The 21,619-nt window shown below is 44.9% G+C and overlaps 1 protein-coding gene across 6 annotated transcripts in view; it reads right to left on the reverse strand.

Moving 5' to 3' along the window:
• Positions 1 to 21,619, reverse strand: part of CUNH8orf88 (chromosome unknown C8orf88 homolog) — a 114,482-nt gene that overhangs the window by 90,789 nt on the left and 2,074 nt on the right. For 4 of the 6 annotated variants that reach the window (XM_077493002.1, XM_077493003.1, XM_077493001.1 and 1 more), the window contains exon 2: positions 460 to 543. In XM_077493002.1, coding sequence (XP_077349128.1) covers positions 460 to 543 — 84 coding nt within the window. Of the gene's footprint in view, positions 1 to 459; positions 544 to 2,037; positions 2,448 to 21,081; positions 21,218 to 21,619 lie in introns of those variants that run through there. The other 2 variants (XM_077493004.1, XM_077493005.1) reach the window with 2 other exon arrangements.

The following is a 21,619-nucleotide window of genomic DNA, read 5'->3' on the forward strand; positions in this document are numbered from 1 at the left end:
ATCATTCAGATATACCACCGCAAAGTCGAGGCAGGCCATCATATGACAGTCAATGGCAAGTGGTTAATGACAGCAATCATCTTTCCACTGTGCCTCCCAGGAGGAGGAAAAAAAAAAAAAAAAGAAAGAAACAACCCCAAACAGGAGCCTGGTCCAGCACCTGGCTTAACCTCTCAGTGAGGTTGGAAGCAGAGCAGGTAGTGGTGACTGCAAAAGCTTTCTGCTCATGGAGCTCTGAGAGCAAAGCAATCAGCTGTGTTTGATCGTTTGGTTCTCAGTGTTAGAGATGGCGGGGGGGAACGATGCTGCATCCACCTAGGTGAATAGGATATCTGAAAAATAAACCTTTTAAATGCTCGGGAATAAATAGAGGCCTCATTTCTCAAGGTTTAAAGGATGTGTAAACCTAGGGGGAGAGAAAAAAAAAAATATATAATATGGTACTAAATTGCAGCTTACCAGTCCCTTGATGTGGTGGCTGTAAATACAGCAAGTAGCTGTTGATCCTGCCAGAAATGCAGTGTTCCTGTGACTTCCCGTGAGCTGAAATGCAAGCAAAAACAAGGTCATCTTACCGTAAAGCCAATAAATCTCCCCCACAGCTGGTCTGTCTTTGTTAACCACTTAAGCCCTGGACCATCTGACTGCCCAAAAGACCAGAGCTTTTTGCCATTTGGCACTGCGACGCTTTAACTGACAATTGTGTGACGTGGCTCCCAAACAAAATTGACGTTCGCAAAAAAAATAAAATAAAAACACCCGAACACAGCATTTTACTACAATACCACCCCCCCCCCCCCCCAAAAAAAAAAAATTAAAATAAAATACACATACACATTTCTCCCCTCAGTTTAGGCGGATACGTATTCTACATATTTTTGGAAGAAAAAATAAAAATAATCACAATAAGCGTTTGGTTTCGCAAAAGTTCTAGCGTCTACAAAATAGGTGATCGTTTTATGGCATTTTTAATGGCAGCGATCTTTATCGTGACTTGGAGGGCAGAGCAGACACTTTTGGGACCACATTTATACAGTGATCAGTGCAATTAAAAATGCATTGATTACTGTGTAAATGTGACTGGCGGTGAAGGAGTTAACCACTAGGGGGCGCTGCAAGGGTCAAGTGTGTCCTAGGGAGTGATTCTAACTGTGTGGGGGGGGGGGGGCACTATGTGTGACAGGACATTGAGCACCACTCAACATTACAGAGAGCTGTGATCAGTGTCCTGTCACTAGGCAGAACGGGGAAATGCTTTTTTACATCAGCATATCCCCGTTCTGAGAGACGATTGCGATCACACTCATGGAGCTTGTGGCGTGCGCAAACCGCTTCTTAAAAAGGGAAGTGTACAGGTACGTTAATATGCCTGTACGTGCCCTTCTGTCGCCGTATATCGGTGTGAGCCGGTCGGCAAGCGGTTAATATCCAAGATTTAAAGTAGTAGGATATAAACAAAACAAGCCTGGGTATCAACCATGACTCTTTATAGATACAGTTGGAGTGAGTGTAGCCATCCTAGGAAAGGAAGGGTCTCATTTGCAAGATTATCAGGTGAAATTGAGAGAAAAAAAAAAAAAAAAAAAAAAAAAAAGTAAGAAATCCATCACATCTAAGGACTCATAATCTTCAAACTATTACATGTTTGATTCGGAGTTTAGAGACCCTTTAAAAACAAGCAGATATCAGAACATAGCTGCCAGTTTGGCAGATACATGCACACTGCTAACAGACACGGCACAAATAAATCCCAGTAAAGAGAGAAGCAATCAAAACAAAAAAAACGTGCTGACTTTACTAGATAGGACTGTCCAGAGAAATGGACTAGAAAGTACACTGGGTCATGTGCTGTCTATGACTGTATCTGCATTACCATTTGGAAACTTACCAATAAGCTGTCAGTGTAAAAAATTTACTTCTAAAAAAGTCCAATTTTTAAAAGGGGTGTTATTTTGAGAGTATGGTAATTAAATCTGAACTTGTCTACCTGTTCCCGGGCAATAAAATAAATTCTACGACAGCGTTATAGTTACTTACATGGCTGGTCCAGCATGTCCTCCGATCTCTGCAGAGAGGCGTACTTCTCGCAGCACCCACAGTGTGCGTTCACACAGATGTATAACTGGGAGCGGCAGCTGTGTCCCAATTGACATGGATGGGATTTCCTGCATGGGGATGCACAGACCACCTGTGTATCTTTGAGTGGGTAAACATTACGCCCATTTGAACAAGGCCTTGAGAGACAAGAACAGTTGACTGCACACAAAAGGGGTTTCAACTAACCGGTCACTTTCTTTAGACCAGAACGGCAATAGGCAACTAGCACTTTCAGAAAGACAAAGACGGGTCAACACTGGCATTCTCCATAAAGATCTAAGATTAGGTTTCCTATAATAAAAAAATGGTGGTGCCCTTAGGAGTTCCCATCTACACAAGATAATCCTAGGAAGAACAGGATTCAAATCCACTCAAATAGTCAGCCTTTTGGAAATGAAAACTATTAATGGGTTAAACGGAGTTTGGAATGTGTTCCCTCTTCCAGAGATTCAGTCCTGCAGCCTTTTGAAGTTAATGTGGCAGAAAAATAACCAGGGCTATTCAAAAGGATAAAAAAACCTTGCTTGTTCAGCCATAAATATTCTAGTGACAACAAAACAATCTTTGCAAGTCATTACAGCACTAAGTTTACATCACATGTAAAGGCATCTGCAAGAACACATTAGCATTATTATCTCTAGCTTTTCTTTAATGGCAACCTTTTTATGACAGCTACCCATTCCCACAATTCTCAGCGAAGTGAGAATAAGACCCCTTTCACACTGCTGTGGCTTGAAAGTTGTGTGATGTCACCAGGATTTTAGGGAATGTCTGTGTAAACTTGAGGTCTATGGACCTCAATTTACAAAGTCAGACCAAAGTAGTACAGGGACCACTTGAAGTTGCACAGATATGAATGGTGCTCATTGGAAGCCATGGGGTGCGACTTATGCGACTTTGCAGTCCCAGGTCGCACAAGTGTAAAAAAAAGGGCCCAAGTACCCACCCCCAGCCTAAAACTCTGGGACACATCACACATCCCAAGAGACTGCAGGACCAATAAGATCTCACACATGTGTAGTGGGGAGGCGGCTGTGAATCAGTAAGAAATTAAGGCTTTCATAGACAAGATCCCAAGAGCTGCAAATAATCAGCCCAGAAGAAGACAGCCCTGGATTCAAAACCCTGTTTTTACAACCCCCCCTCTCATGACACCTGGATGCATAAACATGGACTGCAGACATTTTTAAATGGATTCTAAAATGTACAGTGGGGACAGAAAGACCCCCTTAAATATTTTCACTGTTATATTGCAGCCATTTGCTAAAATCATTCAAGTTAGTTTTTCCCCCACAATGTACACAGCACCCCATATAGACAGAAAAACACAGAATTGTTGACTTAACCACTTGCCGCCCGCCCTATAGGGAATTGACGGCGGCAAAGTGGTTTCATAATCCTAACCGGACGTCATATGACGTGATTAGGATTATGAGCCGCAGCGATCGTTGTTGCGGGGTGTCAGTCTGACACCCGGCAACTACGAACTCGGTAAAGAGTCTCCGACAGAGACTCTTTACCATGTGATCAGCCGTGTCCAATCACGGCTGATCACAGTGTAAATGGGAAGAGCCGGTGATCGGCTTTCCCTCACTCGCGTCTGTCAGACGCGAGTAGAGGAGAGCCGATCGGCTGCTCCTCTGACAGGGGGGGGTCTGTGCTGATCGATTATCAGCACAGCCCCCCCGAGGATGCCCACACTGGACCACCAGGGACACCACTAGACCACCAGGGAAAAGGTAATAAAATCCATAATCCTCCCTAGACCACCAGGGATGCCAGTCAGCACAATGGGTGCCAATCAGTGCCCATAATGGATGCCAATCAGTGCCCACAATGGGCATCACTGATTGGCATGCATTATTGTTTGGCACTGATTGGCATCCATTACTATAACACCGATGCCGCCTATGAGTGCCCACCCGTGCCGCCTATGAGTGCCCACCCGTGCCGCCTATGAGTGCCCACCCGTGCCGCCTATGAGTGCCCACCCGTGCCGCCTATGAGTGCCCACCCGTGCCAATTTGTGCCACCTATCAGTGTCCGTCCGTGTTGCCCATCCGTGTCGCCCATCAGTGCCACCTTATCAGTCCCCATCAGTGTAGCCCCATCAGTGCCCATCAGTGAAGGAGAAAACGTACTTATTTACAAAGTTTTGAAACGGAAACAAAAAAAAACATTTTTTTTCTCAAAATTTTCGGTATTTTTTTTTATTTGTAGCCCAAAAAATAAAAACCGTAGAGGTGATCAAATACCACCAAAAGAAAGCTCTATTTGTGGGAAAAAAAATGATAAAAATTTCATTTGGGTACAGTGTAGCATGACCGCGCAATTGTCATTCAAAGTGCGACAGCGCTGAAAGCTCAAAATTGGTCTGGGCAGGAAGGTGTTTAAGTGCCCGGTATTGAAGTGGTTAATATAAATCTGCAAAAAAAAAAAAAAAAAAAAAAAAAAAAAAAACACCCCCCCCCCCCACACACACTGAAATATCACATGGTCTAAGTATTCAGACCCTTTGCTCAGTATTTAGTAGAAGCACCCATTTGTTCCAATACAGCCATGAGTCTTTGGGAAAGATGCAACAAGTTTCTCACACCTGGATTCGGGGATCCTCTGCCATTCCTCCTTGCAGATCCTCTCCAGTTCTGTCAGGTTGGATGGTAAACGTTGGTGGACAGCCATTTTTAGATCTCTCCAGAGATGCTCAATTGGGTTTAAGTCAGGGCTCTGGCTGGGCCATTCAAGAACAGTCACAGAGTTGTGAAGCCACTCCTTTGTCATGTTAGCTGTGTGTTTAGGGTCATTGTCTTGTTGGAATGTAAACCTTCGGCCCAGTCTGAGGTCCTGAACACTTAAGGGTTTCCTCCAGGGTATCCCTGTACTTGGCTGCATTCATCTTTTCCTTTATTGCAACTAGTTGTCCTGTCCCTGCAGCTGAAAAACACCCCCACAGCATGATGCTGCCACCACCATGCTTCACTGTTGGGACTGTATTAGAACAGGTGATGAGCAGTGCCTGGTTCTCCACACATACCGCTTAGAATTAAAGAGGGACTGTACTGCGGGAAAAAAAAAATATTAAAAGCCAGCAGCTACAAATACTACAGCTGCTGACTTAATAAATGGACACTCACCTGTCCCGGGGTCCAGTGGTGCCGGCAGCCAAGGCCGATCGATCGGCTCTCGGCTGCTGCCGCCACCATTCTAGGTGAGGGAATCAGGAAGTGAAGCGGCTTCACTTCCCGGTTCCCTACTGCGCATGCGCGAGTCAAGCAGCGCAATAGGAATTGTCCCGCTGTCTGAGACCCGTGTGTGTCCCAGCAGACAGCGCAGCAGGACAGGAAATGGCGTAGACTCCCACGGGAGTCTATGCCCAGAAGTGGGTGTAAATACCTGTCTTTGACAGGTATCTCCACCCCCCTCCCCCCTGAAAGAGGCCAATTGTGACACCGGAGGGGGGGGAGGGAGGGTTCCGATCAGCGGGAGTTCCACTTTAACCCGCCTGATGGGTTTACTTCCTTTGTTTCCCCTGCAAAGGTAAATCATAATGGACTACTATAGGGCTGAAACTAATCGATTAATTTCATAATTGATTAGTTGATTATTATTATTTTTTTTTTTTAACTAGAGCCCTTTATAAAATACAAAAAAAGAGCAAATATCGCTACTGTAAATATTAGTGTCACTGTGCCACACAAAAAAAAAAAAAAAAAAAAAAAAGGAACCCCTTATACCGTAGTAGTGATTATCTGCTTTTTCTACAATAAAGGGCTAATTTTAGTTTTAACCCCATTATGTTACTAAACGTCTTAGGGCCGGTTCACACTGCGGGCGATGCGAGGCGACACGACTTGCCTCGCCGCGATCTGACAAGTCGCCCCCGTTCTGTACAATGGAACTGTTCTGAGAGGAGCGACTCGAGTCGCTCCGACTCAGAAAAAAGGTTCCTGTACTACTTTTGGGCGACCTCGGGGCGACTTGCATTGACTTCTATACAGAAGTCATTTGCAGGTCGCGGCGAGGCAAGTCGGTGTCGCCTCGCCTGCAGTGTGAACCGGCCCTTAGACCTGGTTCACATCTGTGTTTTTTGCAGAAATGCACTACAGTTCATTTACATGGTTTCCTATGGGACACGTTCACATCTGAAAGGGTCAGGGACTTTTAAAAAACGCAAAATGGTGCTTTATTGGTTCAATATACTTCAATGGAGAAGCTGCAGAAAAGCATGTAATGCGTTTTTGCAGCAATTTGTTTTTTAATCTGCCAAAAAAAAAAAAAATACAAATTGCAGTAAAATCACGTGGATAGAAATAAAAAAAAAAAAAAAATAAAAAAAATATACATTACAGCAAAAAGCACTGCAGAAACAGATCAAAAGCAAACTGCATAGGTGTGCACCGAGCCTTATGCTGGCCACAGATCAATTTTCAGGCAAGAATATTCATACGAAAAATCTTTGTACAGTCGCTGAAAGAATTTTTTTGAAATTTTTGTTTTTAACATTCTATTTTTAAAATGAATGTAATTTCTGAACGAATACCACATACATTGTCTGAAAATTCCATTGACTAAGAAGTCTTCTATCATTTCCAAATTTTCCTGTCACTGTGGTTGAAAACGAACGTTAATTTGACCCACTTTTTTTTAAAGGTTAATAACCGATTAATCGAAACAATCGGCCAACTAATCGATTATGAAAATAATCGTTAGTTATAGCCCTAGTCCGAATACTTTCCGTCCCCACTGTATTTATATCCAAAACTCTTAAAGAGTTTGTTACCTCAAGACGTCATATTCCTGACACGTGCCATCACATACGGCTACCCATCACATTTTGCATTTTGGAAGTGATGACGTTCCACTGAGAAATTAAGCACTGGGCATGTGTAACTTACCCATGTGTGTTCCAAAAGTTTATGACAAAATGGAGCAGTGAAACTTCTTCTGCATTATTGATTGTAAGACACCACTTTGCAACAGGGCCAAGCTTCGGGCACAGCCTCACTGGCCATGCTTAGTTTCCTCATTAATATCCAATTTGGGCCCAAAGTGTCAATGTTGTGTGGTCACCATTATTTTCCAGCAGCCTTGTGCTGGAAAAGCAATCAACGTGTAGAAGGGCGTGACCTCTGTCCCCTGATGTACATCAAAGAAAAGGATTTTACAAGTAAGCCTTTTTTAAAAATCCTATTTTCTTTTATCAGGGGACAGAGCCATAGTAATAACTATGTGGAATGTCCCATAGCAATGGATGGCAACTGAAGGGGGGGGGGGGGCGCGACTCATATTGCAGCCTGCAGTGTATGCTGTGCACTGAAGACCAAGTTGCGGTCTTACAGATCTGAGCCATAGAGGCCTGATGATGCACCACCCAAGAGGCACTAATCGCCCTGGATGAGTGTACTCTTAACATGAGAAGGAAGAATTCTCTTCAAGCTGAAGCTTGATCACTCACTTGACAAACCCATTTGGAAAATAGTGGATCTTGACGCTGCCTGTCCATATCTTAGACCCTCTGCCAGTACAAACAAAAACCTACGTTAGAAATACCGGTAAGTCTACGAACCTTCCAGGACAGCACACTTGAGAGATGAGGGCTCCTCGCTACAGGAAACAATCACTTGACAGCTTTGTTACAAGTCCCCACCCTTCACCTTGATCCTCAGTATGTAATAAAGTAATCCTGAACTGGTTCACAAGGAGCATTGCTCTACATTAGGTACTTACCACCTAGCTCAGGGGTCTCAAACTGGCGGCCCTCCAGCTGTTGTGAAACTACAAATCCCATCATGCCTCTGCCTGTTGGAGCCATGCTTGTATTATTCAGCCTCGCAATGCCTCATGGGACTTGTAGTTTTGCAGCAGCTGGAGGGCCACCAGTTTGAGACCCCTGACCTAGTGTTTAGCTTATCTTTTCCCCCCACATAGGGTGGGAAGTAGGCCTGCCATACTGGAAGGTTCATAGAAATACCATTACCGGTAAGTCTAACATAGGAGAAAACCTATCACTTTCCAGGACGGCACACCCGAGAGGATAATCAAGTAAACACAGGCCTACCTTCAGGGTGGGACCACAGCTTGTAGGACCTTCCGACCGAAAGCCAAGTCTTGCTGGGACAACACTTCCACATGGTAGTGCTTAAGGAATGCATCCTGACTGAACCAGGTGGCCACACTGCGGATTTGTTCCCAGGAGGCCCCTGCTTTCTCAGCCCAGGATGTTGCTAGTGACCTGGTTGAATGAGCTTTAACCTTTGCTACTGATGGAACTCCAGAACTCTCATATGCTACAGACATAGCTTCTCTGATCCATCTAGAAACTGAGGCTTTTGAAGCCTGAAGCCCCTTCCTAGACCCAGTGTATAGAACTAAAACTTTGCTCTCTCTAGATAGGAGACATCTTCTTACATCTAGACAATGAAATTTCTTATTTTTTGGTTTATCACAGAAGGAGGGCTATATTATGTCTTGCGTCATATGAAATAAAGATGCTACCTTTGGTAGATATAAGGGGTCTGCCCTAAGGGCAACCCTATCTGGATGTACCAATAAGAAGGGTTCCTTCATGGACAGCCCTTGCAGGACCTCGATTCTCCTGGCCATAGTAACTCTAACCTTAAAATTATCATTTTTGTTAGCAAACGTAAAGGGAACCTTTTCTATAGGTTCAAAAAGGGTGAACGCGTTAGGTCCCATGGAGGGAAACTGCTTTTGGCGACGGGAAATCCTTTCCCTGGCCAACAGAAAACATTTGATGAGGTTCTCTTTTGCCAACCTTATATCAAGGTAGACCGAGAGGGCCGCTATCTGAACCCGAAGGGTGCTGACCGCTAGGCCCAAGTCTACTGTCTTGGAGAAACTCCAGGGATAACTGGAACAGCGGTGGAGGTTATCTGCCTCTCTTTACCCAAGGAACAGAAGGTCTTACACACCTTTAGAATAAACCTTTTAAGTCACTGGTTTTCTACCCATGAAGAATATTTTACTCTGAGCAGTCCTTGCCCTTTAGGATCTGGCGCTCACTAACCAGGCAGTCAGAACATCTGTTCCTTCAATGTGCATGGAAAATAAGATCTGGAATAAAAGTGAGAATTATATAATATCACAGATATACAAGGCCATAAACCTTGTATTTCTGAAGGGTAGTCAGCTCAAGCTTTATATGGAATACAAAAACAGGAAGTCACACCTGGCCTTCACTGTTGCATTCTGATGTGCAGTCACAGAGAAGACAAACATAAAATGTTGTGTATTAAGATATCATAACAAAAAACAAAAGATTATCAGCTGTGCCCTCCAAATGTCCATATGCACCAAAATACAAGAAACAAACTACAAAATTATGACACGCTGGTATCTCACACCCTCTAGACTGACTAAGTGCTTCCAACACCTGAGATCGCAGATGGCGGAGGGCACTATGCTTCATGTGTTTTGGTCTTGTCCCAGCCTGCAGGAATTTGAGAGAAGTTAGGCGCATCACTCAGAAGTTTACGGAATACGAAATACCAGAGGATGCGGCTTTCTTCCTTCTTCACTTGACCGAAGTCCCGATCAAAAAGTATAAAAGATCGCTGACCCACCACCTGCTCAATGCCGCGAAGGCATGCATACCCCTGCGTTGGAAACAAACTTGCCCCCCCTCTGTGGTGGATTGGCTGAGGGTGGAGGAGGTCAGCAAGTTGGAAGATCTGGTCCTTACGGCACAACACAAACATGAGAAACATTTGGAAACCTGGACACAATGGAAAATCATCTATTCAGATAAAAGGACTGAACTGCTGAATCCTTAACTGACCATACATTGTTTGTCTCTGAAGACCCGTACACATTGGTATTATTCTCGCCCACGCCCTGGCTGCTTTTTCCTTCTCTTTTCTCTTCCCTCTCACTCCACCCCTCCTACTTTGTTTCCACCTACTTCCTTGCTAATTTCACCAGATAATGGAAAATGTAGGGAGGGAAACCAGCTACCACCAAACTTAGACCATCCGGTTGGCCCTTTTTTGCACTTTGTCTGTAGCATGACTTGTTTTATTGTATTTGGACTGACGTTCGATGCCACGTTGCTTATGTGGTTTGTGATTTGCTACTTGTTTTCATTCTTTATGCATCACTGGGAATCCTCCCTTTGTCGTGTTTAATAAAAAATTGTATATTTAAAAAAAAAAAAAAAAAAAAAAAAAAAAAAAAAAAAGAAAGAAGGATACCATCGAATAATTTAAAGCACAAGTAAACCCATCCACACAAGTTACATTTCTGGCACATGCTGGAAATGTGACACTCCCATTGGTTGTGCTTTCAACCAAACTGTAAAATCATCCAATGGCTGGTGTCTTAACTGATCACCTGTGCTGCATCATGGCAGTTATAGATTAAACAGAGGCCAAGATGGCAGCTTCCTTGGCTGAAAACGACAAGTGGGTTTACTTCCACTTTAAGCACAGAGAAAGGACACAAGCTTCAAATGTGTGCTTCTGATGCTCAGCAAGGTAAAGTCATATCTAACAGAAAGGACACTACCAAATGCAAATGGCGTTTTTCTGAGCAACCAATACGAAAAAACAGAGAAGACACAGACACCTTTCACTGTTGTGTTTTTCTGATGTATCGAAAACTAAGGTAATAGATGCCAGACAGAAGGCCAAGAACCAGTATGGTGTTGTGCATTCCTGATACTGAACTCCGTATGGCCATATAACCAACAGAAATGATACTAAGGCCGCGTACACACGGGCGGATTGTCTGCCCAACGTGTTTCAGCGGACAATCCGCTCGTGTGTGGGCTTCAGCGGACTTTTTCAGCGGACTGTCTGACGAACAAAGTCTTACGGAATTTCCGTAATTTTGTCCGTCCAAACTTGGTTTCAGCGGACAGTCCGCTCGTGTGTAGGCAAGTTGGACGGACTAAGTATGGCGCATGCTCAGAAAGGATTTACACGGCCGAAGGTTGCACTGCAGTGTATAGGATGTCGTTTTTCTAGTCCCGTCGTACGTGCTGTACACGTCATCACGCATGCTTTCAGCGGACTGTCTGCTCATCGTGTGTGGTCAAGTCCGTTCATTCAAATTTTGAACGGACTGTCTGTCGGATTGTCTGACGAACTTAGTTGGGCAGACAATCCGCCCGTGTGTACGCGGCCTAACACCTGGAGTACACTTCTGATCAAGAAATTGCAGTTGCATAGCCAGCCCAGTATGAGAACAGATAAGACACCTGCGACCTACAGTTGTGTACTGCACCACGTGCAGTCATAACCAGCAGAATGACACTAACCCACTTCTGATTAACAGGGTATAGTCAAAGAACCAACAGAAATGTCATCAAAAATTCAATGTTGTGCACTTCTGATTAGCAACACTGCACAGTCCCACAACAGAAATGTCACTAGCAACAAACTCAATGCTGTGCGTTTCTGAATAGCAACTTGTACAGTAGTATAACCAACAGAAATGTCGCTGACAATTCTATGTTGTACCTTTCTGATTGGAAATAGTGTACGGTTATGTAAAAAGTGTCGCCAACAATTCAATGTTATGCGTTTCTGATAAGTGTACAGTCACATAATCAATGGTATATTATATATATATATATATATATATATATATATATATATATATATATATATATATATATATATATATAGATATAGATATAGATATAGATATAGATATAGATATAGATATAGATATAGAGAGATATATCTCTATCTCTCATTAAAGCGGGAGTCCACCGGGACTCCGCGTTTTTTTTTTAAAAGCCAGCAGCTACTGACTTTTAAAATAGTGACACTTACCTGTCCAGCGCGCCCGCGATGTCGGCACCCGAAGCCGATCACTAGGTCGTCTGTCGGGTCCTGCCGCCGCCATCTTGGGTATGGGAATCAGGAAATGGAGCCTTTCGGCTTCATTTCCCGGTTCCCTAGTGCGCATGCGCGAGCCGCGCGGCGCAATCCGGACGGTCCCCGCTGCCTCTGGGAACTGTGTGTTTCCCAGCAGGCAGCGGGGCACTTGCGCAAAGGGGCGTAATCTACGCCCCTTTCCGCAGACAGCTATCCTGGAAGTGGGTGCAGTTACCTGGATTATCCAGGTAACTGCACCCCCCTCCCCCCTGAAAGGTGCCAATTGTGGCGCCGGGGGGGGGGGGAATTCCGATGAGCGGAGGTCCATTTTAGGGTGGACCTCCGCTTTAAGTGTTCAATAATATAAATACAATAACTCCCTTGTGTAAAAAAATAAATTATACAATGAATAAACTATAAATCCAGAGTAATTAAATAAATCTGAAATCACCCTGTGATCAAGTGATTTTCACACCATGCAGTTAATCATTCCTCCAGGAATGTTAAACAATATTTCTCAATATACATATACAGTGCTGAAAAAGTCCATGGATCTTCAAAACATGCTTCGCATAACAAGTAGCAAACGATGATCATTGTCTTAATACTAGAAGGCAGCCCACATCTCCATTCCTTCACCACACCACTGAAATGCGAATCAACTCACCGACTGTATAAGCCTCCCACTTTTCGTGTTTGGCCAAGCACGCTTTTTTTTTTTTACAGGGATGTAAACTGGAGTGTATAATCTTTCACTTCAGAGGGCAAAGAGCTGACTTTCTTGGAAATTTCATACAAGTGATCTCAGGCAACATAGAAAAAAAAAAAAAAAAAAGAGCTCTGATATCGTAATAATGTTTAAAACCTTTTAATCACACATGAGAAACTCTTATCAAAATGCACACACGTAAAAACTTACCGTATATACTCGAGTATAAGCCGAGATTTTCAGCCCCTTTTTTTTTAGGCTGAAAGTGCCCCCCTCGGCTTATACTCGAGTCACCGCCGTCTGCCTACCCGATCAGCGTATCGTGCAGACAGACGGCGGCCATTCCACTATTCAAAAGCCGCGCCTCCCTGTCTGTGATAGGCGGAACACTCAATTTCCCAGCAGTCAGTGGTCTGCCTATCACGGACATCCTCTCATCCTCATACTACGGACGAGGATGAGAGGATGTCCGTGATAGGCGTAACACTGACTGCTGGGAAATTGAGTGTTCCGCCTATCACAGACGGAGGCGCGGCTTTTGAACAGTGGAATGGCCGCCGTCTGTCACAGACAAGGAGGAGAGGTGCGGCGATCCTGGCATGGCCGCCGTATGTTTTTTAAACATGCAGATCGGTGCAAAATGGCACACAGAGGCTGCAGAAGGACAAAGAGGCATGCACAGGACACAGGTAGGCTGCAATGGACACGGAGGTATACAGCTGCAGATGGGCATTGTTGACCTTCTTTTCCACTCTTTTAAGCTGTAACAGTAGCTGCTGCATGTCTCACCCTCGGCTTATACACGAGTCAATACGTTTTCCCATTTTTTTGTGGTAAATTAGGGGCCTCGGCTTATATTCGGATCGACCTATACTCGAGTATATACGGTATATCCAAGCCCAAAAAAATAAAATCAAGTCACGCCACACTTTAACACAGCTGGTTGCCGAAGCATTAACGGTCACAGCGGACTCAGGACATGCGGGATGTGTTAAACAATCTCTCACCGCTCCTTTGTTTCACTGTCACCTTGGTCAGGGTAGATGTAAGATGTTCAATGTCCCGTATATGTCAGTTTCATTCACCTAGTAGCCACTCCCCTGGCATGTTTTGTCATTCAATCGACTTAACCAGCGCAGTGGTGAATACACAGTTGATAGGGCGTTAGCGTATTATTGGTTTACATATCCTAGGCATAGCCTGAACTTCAGGAACGAATCCTTCACCAGTGAAGGAGCATGGTAGTTCCAAATAATGGGAGTCTGAGACTATACCACAGTAGTGGTAGTTACCCCACTACTGCATAAGTCTGAGTAGGTGTAGCTAACCCACCCACAGGTGGCAGTGAGTCCAAGCCTCACAAGCATCTAAAGGTCTTAACAAGCACAGACTCAGATCAATTAAGTCATTCTCAGGAAGAGATGATCACAATCTTAGCCTGGAGGTAATCAGACCTCAAGGACTTCACACTAGATACAAGCTAGTTTATGTAGCTTTAGCATAGAGGTTTGCACCAGGAACCCATCAATTAAGGGTTGCAGGATAGCATTTTATGCTTCTCGTACAGCTCACAGGTGAGCTGTAGCCCAAACCCCAAGAGGGCTTGATTAACTCTTGCACACTGATAGATACAGCAGTGTAAAGAGGAAACAATAGGTTGGAAATTTAGATTCTCAAGGGTGCCCCCCCTACCCAAAGGGTAAAAATTAGGGGGCAGGCTTTTAGGAGCAAAAAACACCTCTAAATGCACCATCGTGGAGCCCTAGATTTAGATTACCTGATGTGAATTTGCTGACCAGGGGAAACCTGTTATTCCTGGAATTTCCAGGTTCCTGTAAACCACCTTACAATCTTCCCATTATCTGTTTAGGAATGATTAGTGGCAGGAACTGCCTTGCAAGACTGCCTAACAGATCACACCTCTTCTCTAGATTCACCCATATTGATGTACTATATTAGGGTTTATAGTGGTAAGCTAGTTTTGCAATAACCACAGCATCCGATTTACAAGGAAGCTGTGTACATTGGTCTAGCTGAAGCTTCTGGGCTATTTGTTCCCAGACACAAGGAAAAGGATAGCAGCACCCTGGATTGAAGGAGGGAGTCCTATCTCAACACCCTATGGCCACCTGGCTGTTATTAGGGATTCTGCTGCCAAGCTCCCAAGGCAAAGGGAAGTACTCATTGCTTTGTGGTCTCCCTTTTTTTGCCACAGCCACAGGGCTCGCTTCCCCCCCCCTCCCAACCTCAGGACACACTGAAGGAGAATAGTGGCCAAAACCACCACCTTCCAAGTTGTTGACCCATCTGGAGAGCTGCAAAGATGGACACAGACACACACCTCCTGGGACCCAACTTTTTCAAAGGGAAGAGGGAAAAGCCAGGACCAAACATTTTTTAGCCTGAATATCCATATCACCCACCCATCCTCTTCCTCGTCTATTTGGGCAAGAGGAAGCGACTGAGGGTAGGATATGGGCACTAGGTCCCCCTCCAGAGAGGCCTTCCTGGGAGGATGTGCCCTCTCTAGGGGAGAGCTTCTCTGTCTCAGGGCCCTGGGCTGTTGACTGCTCAGTATCACAGAAGGCTTTAACTGTTGCCAGCATTTACATTTGCGGGGGGGGGGGGGGGTATTGTCCTTATAATACCCACACTTTGAGGAGCTATGCCCTGTAGCGGCAGGAAGGTGTTTATCTGGGGCCTCCTGGGCGCCACAAGATAAGAGAAATTATATACATCTCTCATACGTCTTCCCCCAGACTGCGGGCTTGTACTGGGGAGGGAGGAAGGGTAAGGTAAAGTTCAGCCTGTCCTGACTTTTCCAGGATTCAGGATTTTCTTACCCCCCTTCCCAAGGGGGGGGGGGGGGGGGTTGTACTCACCGGGCCCCCCGACCTGGATCGTAGTTGCTTTCCCTTCCTCTTGTTCCATGAGGAGGATTAGCAGGGTCCTGCACTGTTGGTACTGCTGGTGGGGCAGGTACAGCCGGCTGACCGCTTCTTACCGCCGTGCTCTGCTCTCCACACTTCTCCGGGTTGTGCTGCGACTCCGGCTGATGCGGACGTGCCTCCGTGAGGCTTGGAAGACAGGACTTCCTGAAACTTCGGCAATGAGGAGAGCGGCTGGCAGTGGAGATTCAACAGCCTCAGTGATAGCACCAGCGCTCTGGCTGTAGGGCATGCGCGCTAACTTGGGGGTGACCCGAGAGAGGACAAGCCTGCAGGTTAGTTCAGCCCTTCCCAGCTTCCCTAAAACCTGTCTCAACAGGGGGACCATCAGACCCTCCCCGATCATTCGGTCTTGCAAAAAAAAAAAAACCCACACTGCCATGTTCAGGAGAAACAATCAATGCTGAGGATCAAGGGGAAGGGTGTGGACTTAAAGCTGTCAAGTGATTGTTTCCTGTAGGGAGGAGCCCTCATCTCAGGTGTGCCATCCTGGAAGGTGATACAAGAAATATGGCTCTTACAAGACAGCCGTTAGTTCCAATACTCTATCAGAAGAAATGGCAAGAAAAAAATAAAAAAAATTCTCATAAAGGTTCAAACGGCTGATTCAGCAAAGCCAAAAAGACAAATTTTAAAGGCCTAAGGATTTAAAAAAGGTGCCTCGATAGGGGGATAAACAGTGTTACCCCCTGAATAAGCGACACACCAAGAGTGCCAAGCAAGAGGCCATAGGAAAAAGACATTGCCTGGATCTGGCTCTTGATAAAAGTTAAGGCCAGCTTCATTTCAGATCCCATATACAGGAATCCCACCTATTGACATACTTCCTGGGGTGCCAAACCCTGGAGCCATACCAAGCCTTCCAGATTCTATAGTAACTGATTCTGGAAGCCAACTTCCTGGCATTAGTCAAAGTAGACACTACTGAAGGAGATCACCCACGATCTTTTATAGAGTGGGATTCAGTCGTCAAACCTGTTAAACTCCTTGCCTGTTAAGTAGGATGAAATACCGGACCTTGTGCAAGAAGGTCTGGCTATAATGGCAGAGTCCAAAGGACTCCTGCCATCTTTATGATCTTGATAAATTAAGATATTCTGGAACCCAGCTGGGGCCACCAGAATCACCTTCTGTTCCTGCGGAGAAGGCACAGAAGTAGCAGAGCTGGAGGAAATGCATAGACTCTGGGAAGATAATGCATCTGTGCCTCCTGCTAGCGGACCCCTTGTTTGACAAAGTTGTTGACCTTATTAATGAATCTGGACGTGAATAGGTCCATGTCCGCAGTACCCCATCTGACATATTGCTAGGAAGATGTCGGGGTGAAGAGATCATTCTCCTGGAAATAATTGTTGGCGTCTCAAGTAGTACGCCTGAAATATTAAAATTGCCGATAGAAAAGGAGTGTTCCTGATATGGTTGATTCAAAATGTTTAACACTTCTTCCCTGAATGCACTTCCTACCTTTTGTTTGGAGAATATTTTTTTCTCTTTTTGTATCTTAACTGACTACAAATGGATGTGAATTGCCTACAATATGTTCTGGCTTGGATCTCTCATTATGTACATTTTATGTTACTTGGAGAAATATATGACATCTTTATTATTGTAACTGATTTTTTTTTTTAATTTTTATAAAAAAAAAAAAAAAAAAAAAAAAAAACAAACACAAAGGAGTGTTGTGTTCTGCCAAAGCTAGAACATTATTCACTTCTTTTTTGGCTGCACAACTTCTCGTGCCTCCCCTGGTAAATGACGCAAGCCACTGCTGTGGTTCTGTCAGACTGAATCTTGTAATCTGACCACCAAGATTCTATGGCCAGATGTACAGCCTGAAACGTCCAACAAAGTTGATGGTCCAGGTTAGAGGACTGTGCCCATCTGCCCTGGACAGAATCTTCTTCCAGGGCTGCTCCCCAGCCTGGAAGGCTGGCATCTGTTAACACCTTGCAGGATAAAGATTTTCCCTCCTGCTGGATAACCACCAAGTTAGGCTCTGACCTATGTCGGGAGCCAAGCGTATTGGAAACAAGGCCTGAATCCTCTTTATTCCAGACTGACAGGATGGTGTCTTGAAACAGTCTGAATAAAACTGCGCGTAAGGGACGGCCCTGAAGGAGGCCACCAGTCCCCCTAAAAATCTCCTGCAGCCAAATGAAGGAATTTTCCTTCATCCGGATAAGTTGAATTAGTCCTACAATGGAACGGATTCACGTCTGGGGTAAGAATACCCTCTGTATGGCATCTATAACCAGCCCCCAAGTAACCTTGATGGTTTTAAGGAGAATCTACCTAGGCTGAGAATCCAACCTAAAGATTTCAGATAGCTACACAACCCTGTTCCACTAAGGGAATCGGATATCACTGACTGGGATAACAGCCGATCCAGAGGCCAGAAAGAGGAGACTTTTTTCCCCCCTCTGGAACATTCTTTGAGGAGACGGACACTCTTGCATGAAGACTGCCGCATCAGCAGCCCCAAGGACCCCACAGGCAGCAACCAAACAGGACCCGAACCCTCAGATCGAAAGCCGACTGGGCCATCTAGGCTCTTGGAACTCTAGATGTAACCTAAAGAAAATTGCAGAAATCCCTCTGCTCTTAACTTTGTTCCTGCCAGACTGAGAATCGCAGGACCTTTCCCCTTACCCAAACGAGTGGAGGCGCTCCTTCACAAGGCCTTAGCATTCTGCTTTATAGGCTTTCTGCCTCTGGGAACTAAGGCATAGGAGAGGCTGCACTATTAATGGAGAACTGTCTGAAACTCCTTTTACTGGTAAAGAGAGCTTTACCCCTTTTGGATGTACTTATCCATTCTAAATAGTCATACCCCAGAAAGGGACAGACTGGCTAAGGGTTTTCACCTGGTGCTTCGGCTGATTAATATTTCAGCAATGGATCTCTGCAAAAATGCACTAGTCCAGGTATAAACCATAGGGTTTAAACGATAGAGTCCTTCATAGCATCTGTGAGACACAGTGCATCAAATAGACCAGCCCCTTGCCTGGCGATCAGGCAGAACTTTCAGGTATCTCACACTGGTCCCTAACCCCTTGGAGTCCATATTCCAATGCACTGGCGTGACTCAATGTGCGCCACCAAAATAGTGGAGCAGACGTTAAAGGGTTAATGGGCTGAGCTCCAATTGCAGCCAGAACTGTAAAAGACGTCTTTAAAAAGGAAAATCCAACCTTAACTTGCTGGAGCCTTTAACATCAGTGCATTATCCACTGGACATGCGAGACTCTGCTCACTAAGGTGATTGCAGCATTAATAGCTGAACCACTCCCCCCCCCCCCCCCATTTCTTTCATAGAAATGTTCCCATTCAGAATGCATAGCTATGCATGAATAGGAAAAACATCCCCAGGTGGGGGAGGTTCAAATAAACCCCTATTAGAGGTAGATGGCTCAAGAGCCTGTGCTGCAGGCAACAAAAGGGTTAAGTAAGGGAGTAGACAGACACTTGACTTGTGTGCCGCTACTCCCTTAGGATCCTCCTAAGAGGGACAATAAGCATCTTCCAGCCTCCTGCACCTCAACAAAAGGGCCCAGAGGACTAGATGGGAATCTGCCATGTTTAGTCCTACTATGGAGAGACATAGTAATCTTTTAAATGATAGAAGAAAAAAAACCTGTTTGTATGAAATACACAGGGACAGAAGTGTTCTACCCTAGATGGCTCATCTGACTGGCTGTATTTTTCTCTTTTTACCTCTCAGAGGAGGTCATTCTTTTGGAAGGGTTTAGTTTGCTGTATACCATTAACCCCTTAGAGGAGTTCTTGGCCCCTTTGTCACTCATAGCTTACAGTACAAAGCAGAGGCAGTACCAGCAAAAGAATATTACACTTGCTAAGCTATAGTACAGTACAAAAGCTGCCATTAGTCCTAGCTATACAGTACAATGTTGTCAACAAAAGGGGAGGCCTGTGTCACCAAACCTGACCAGCAACCACTCTGCTCTGTCCCTCCACCAGACTGCAGCTTTTCCTGTATAGCTTAAATGACTTCCAAGTATGGCCGGCATCTGACGCCATTTAGCCATATCCACCTGTGCAAAAGCGGGGGGCCCCCCCCCTTCCTCTTTCAACAGGGAAGTATGTGAGCGCCAGCATCATGCCCGACGAGTGGCCGCGACCTGCCCAAACACTTTTTTTAATTTAAGAAAAATAATAAAAAAAAAAAAAAAAAAAAAAAAAAAAAAAAGGCAGCTGGCTGGCATTAAAAGGATCAAAAACCCACCAATCTGGGGGCCCAGGAAGTGATCAGACCCTGCGTCTGACGAGGCCTGGGTTCCAGTCCATTACAGAGACAACAGATCCGGTCAGGATGGCTGGCTCTCAAAGGCTTACTGCCCGTGGTGCTCAGTACAACATATCCTTACACAGGCCCAACACCTTAGACGCTGGCAAAAAAAAAAAAAAAAGAAATAACTGAGGACTCCCAGTAATGGGAGGGGTTATATGGGGGAAGTTCACGCCTTAAGGGGCGTGCCAGTGTACAGCACCTGATACGCCGCAAGTCCTCAAAGATATTGAATAGGACCTGAGGGTCACAAAGTCCATGGCTGTTCCTATAGAAGCATGCGTGCATGTTTTGTATACTTATCCATCCAGTAGTTTGTGGACACATAAACCCAAAGTTCTCATGCAGGGGGAACAGGCTCCCGGGATAAACATGACCGTGCACCAACGGATCACCAATGGGACAAAGAATGCAGATGCCAGGCACAGGCCGGCTACTTCTGAAGCAAAGTGATTTGGATTTATGCACCCACTCCTGCCTACAGCCACTTCTATGAGCTGCCTGCGCACAGCTCCAAGGTGGATGCAGAGACAGAAAAAGCAGATCAGCACAGAGGACGGGTCTCAGCGCCTGTATGAATGAGCCCTAAATGAATAAAAACCCAGGTGGGGGGGGGGGGGGGGGCGCAATAGGTATGCACAGCATTTTTCTTCCTCGCTCTGGCATACATTTAAAAGAACGATAAAAAGCCTTAGGGCCCTTTCACGCAGGGCGGTCAGTTTTCTCCTCAGCGGGGATCATTCCTTTGATCCTGGCTGACAAGAAAGACCACTCTCCTCTATGGGGGGTGTTATTACAGACATTTTAATATTGTCTACTGGTGTGCCTAAAAAGTTCAAGTTCAATGCTCCATTATCAAAATACACCACTAGCTGGTGTCAACTAAGCAAGGATTAGAATCACAACCACAATATAAAAAGGAAAATAAATATAGAATTAAAAAACAAAACCACATGTACATTATATATAGATGTAAAGCAAACAATAGAGACATTCAAAAAAATAAATAAAAAAAAGTCACATGAGAATTCAGTATAGAGGCCCAAATTTGCAACCTTACAGATAATCCATCTGCCTAAAATATATCATCTTTTGTAGTGCATTAAGGAGGACATACAGTTAGTGTTAATATAAGGAATCAGCAGTTAATTGTATAATCCAGAAATTTAGAGAACTTACCACCATTAGCCTCCCCTGCTGATATCTCGGATTGCCCCAGCTATTAGTGTTCCTCCCCCAGGCTGTGCAATGAGGCTGATGTCACAGAGCACTCCCTAATAAACACAAAGGCAGAGCATGCGGCCTCCGGATCTCTAATCTGCTTCTCACAACTGTTCTAACCCAGCGAAAGCTTTGAAATAACTTTCAGGTCTCAGGGAACCCGATTATCATCAGATCTACAGCTCACAGGACATTTGTATGAACAGTAGGGCGACATACAATAAAATAAAGAATGTGGAATATTTAAAAGAAGAGCTCCAGTTTCCCCTTAAAAATTTAAAGTCAAGTAAATACTGCAGCTGCCGACTTAATAGAAGGACTTACCTGTCCACAAATTCAGCACTGTCCTAACCCGAGACGATTCTGCAATTGGCCTCAGGTACAGGCATCCTTCATCTTAACCAAGGGAAAGCAGCAGTGAAGATTTGCGGCCTCACACCTGGCTTCCCAATCCACATGCATGAGCCGCGCTTTGTGAATGGTCCTGCAGTCTTCT

The sequence above is a fragment of the Lithobates pipiens genome, unplaced genomic scaffold (genome assembly GCF_037356315.1).
Source record: "Lithobates pipiens isolate NorthernLeopardFrog02 unplaced genomic scaffold, aLitPip1_a1.2 Scaffold_19, whole genome shotgun sequence".
Lineage (NCBI taxonomy): Eukaryota > Metazoa > Chordata > Amphibia > Anura > Ranidae > Lithobates > Lithobates pipiens.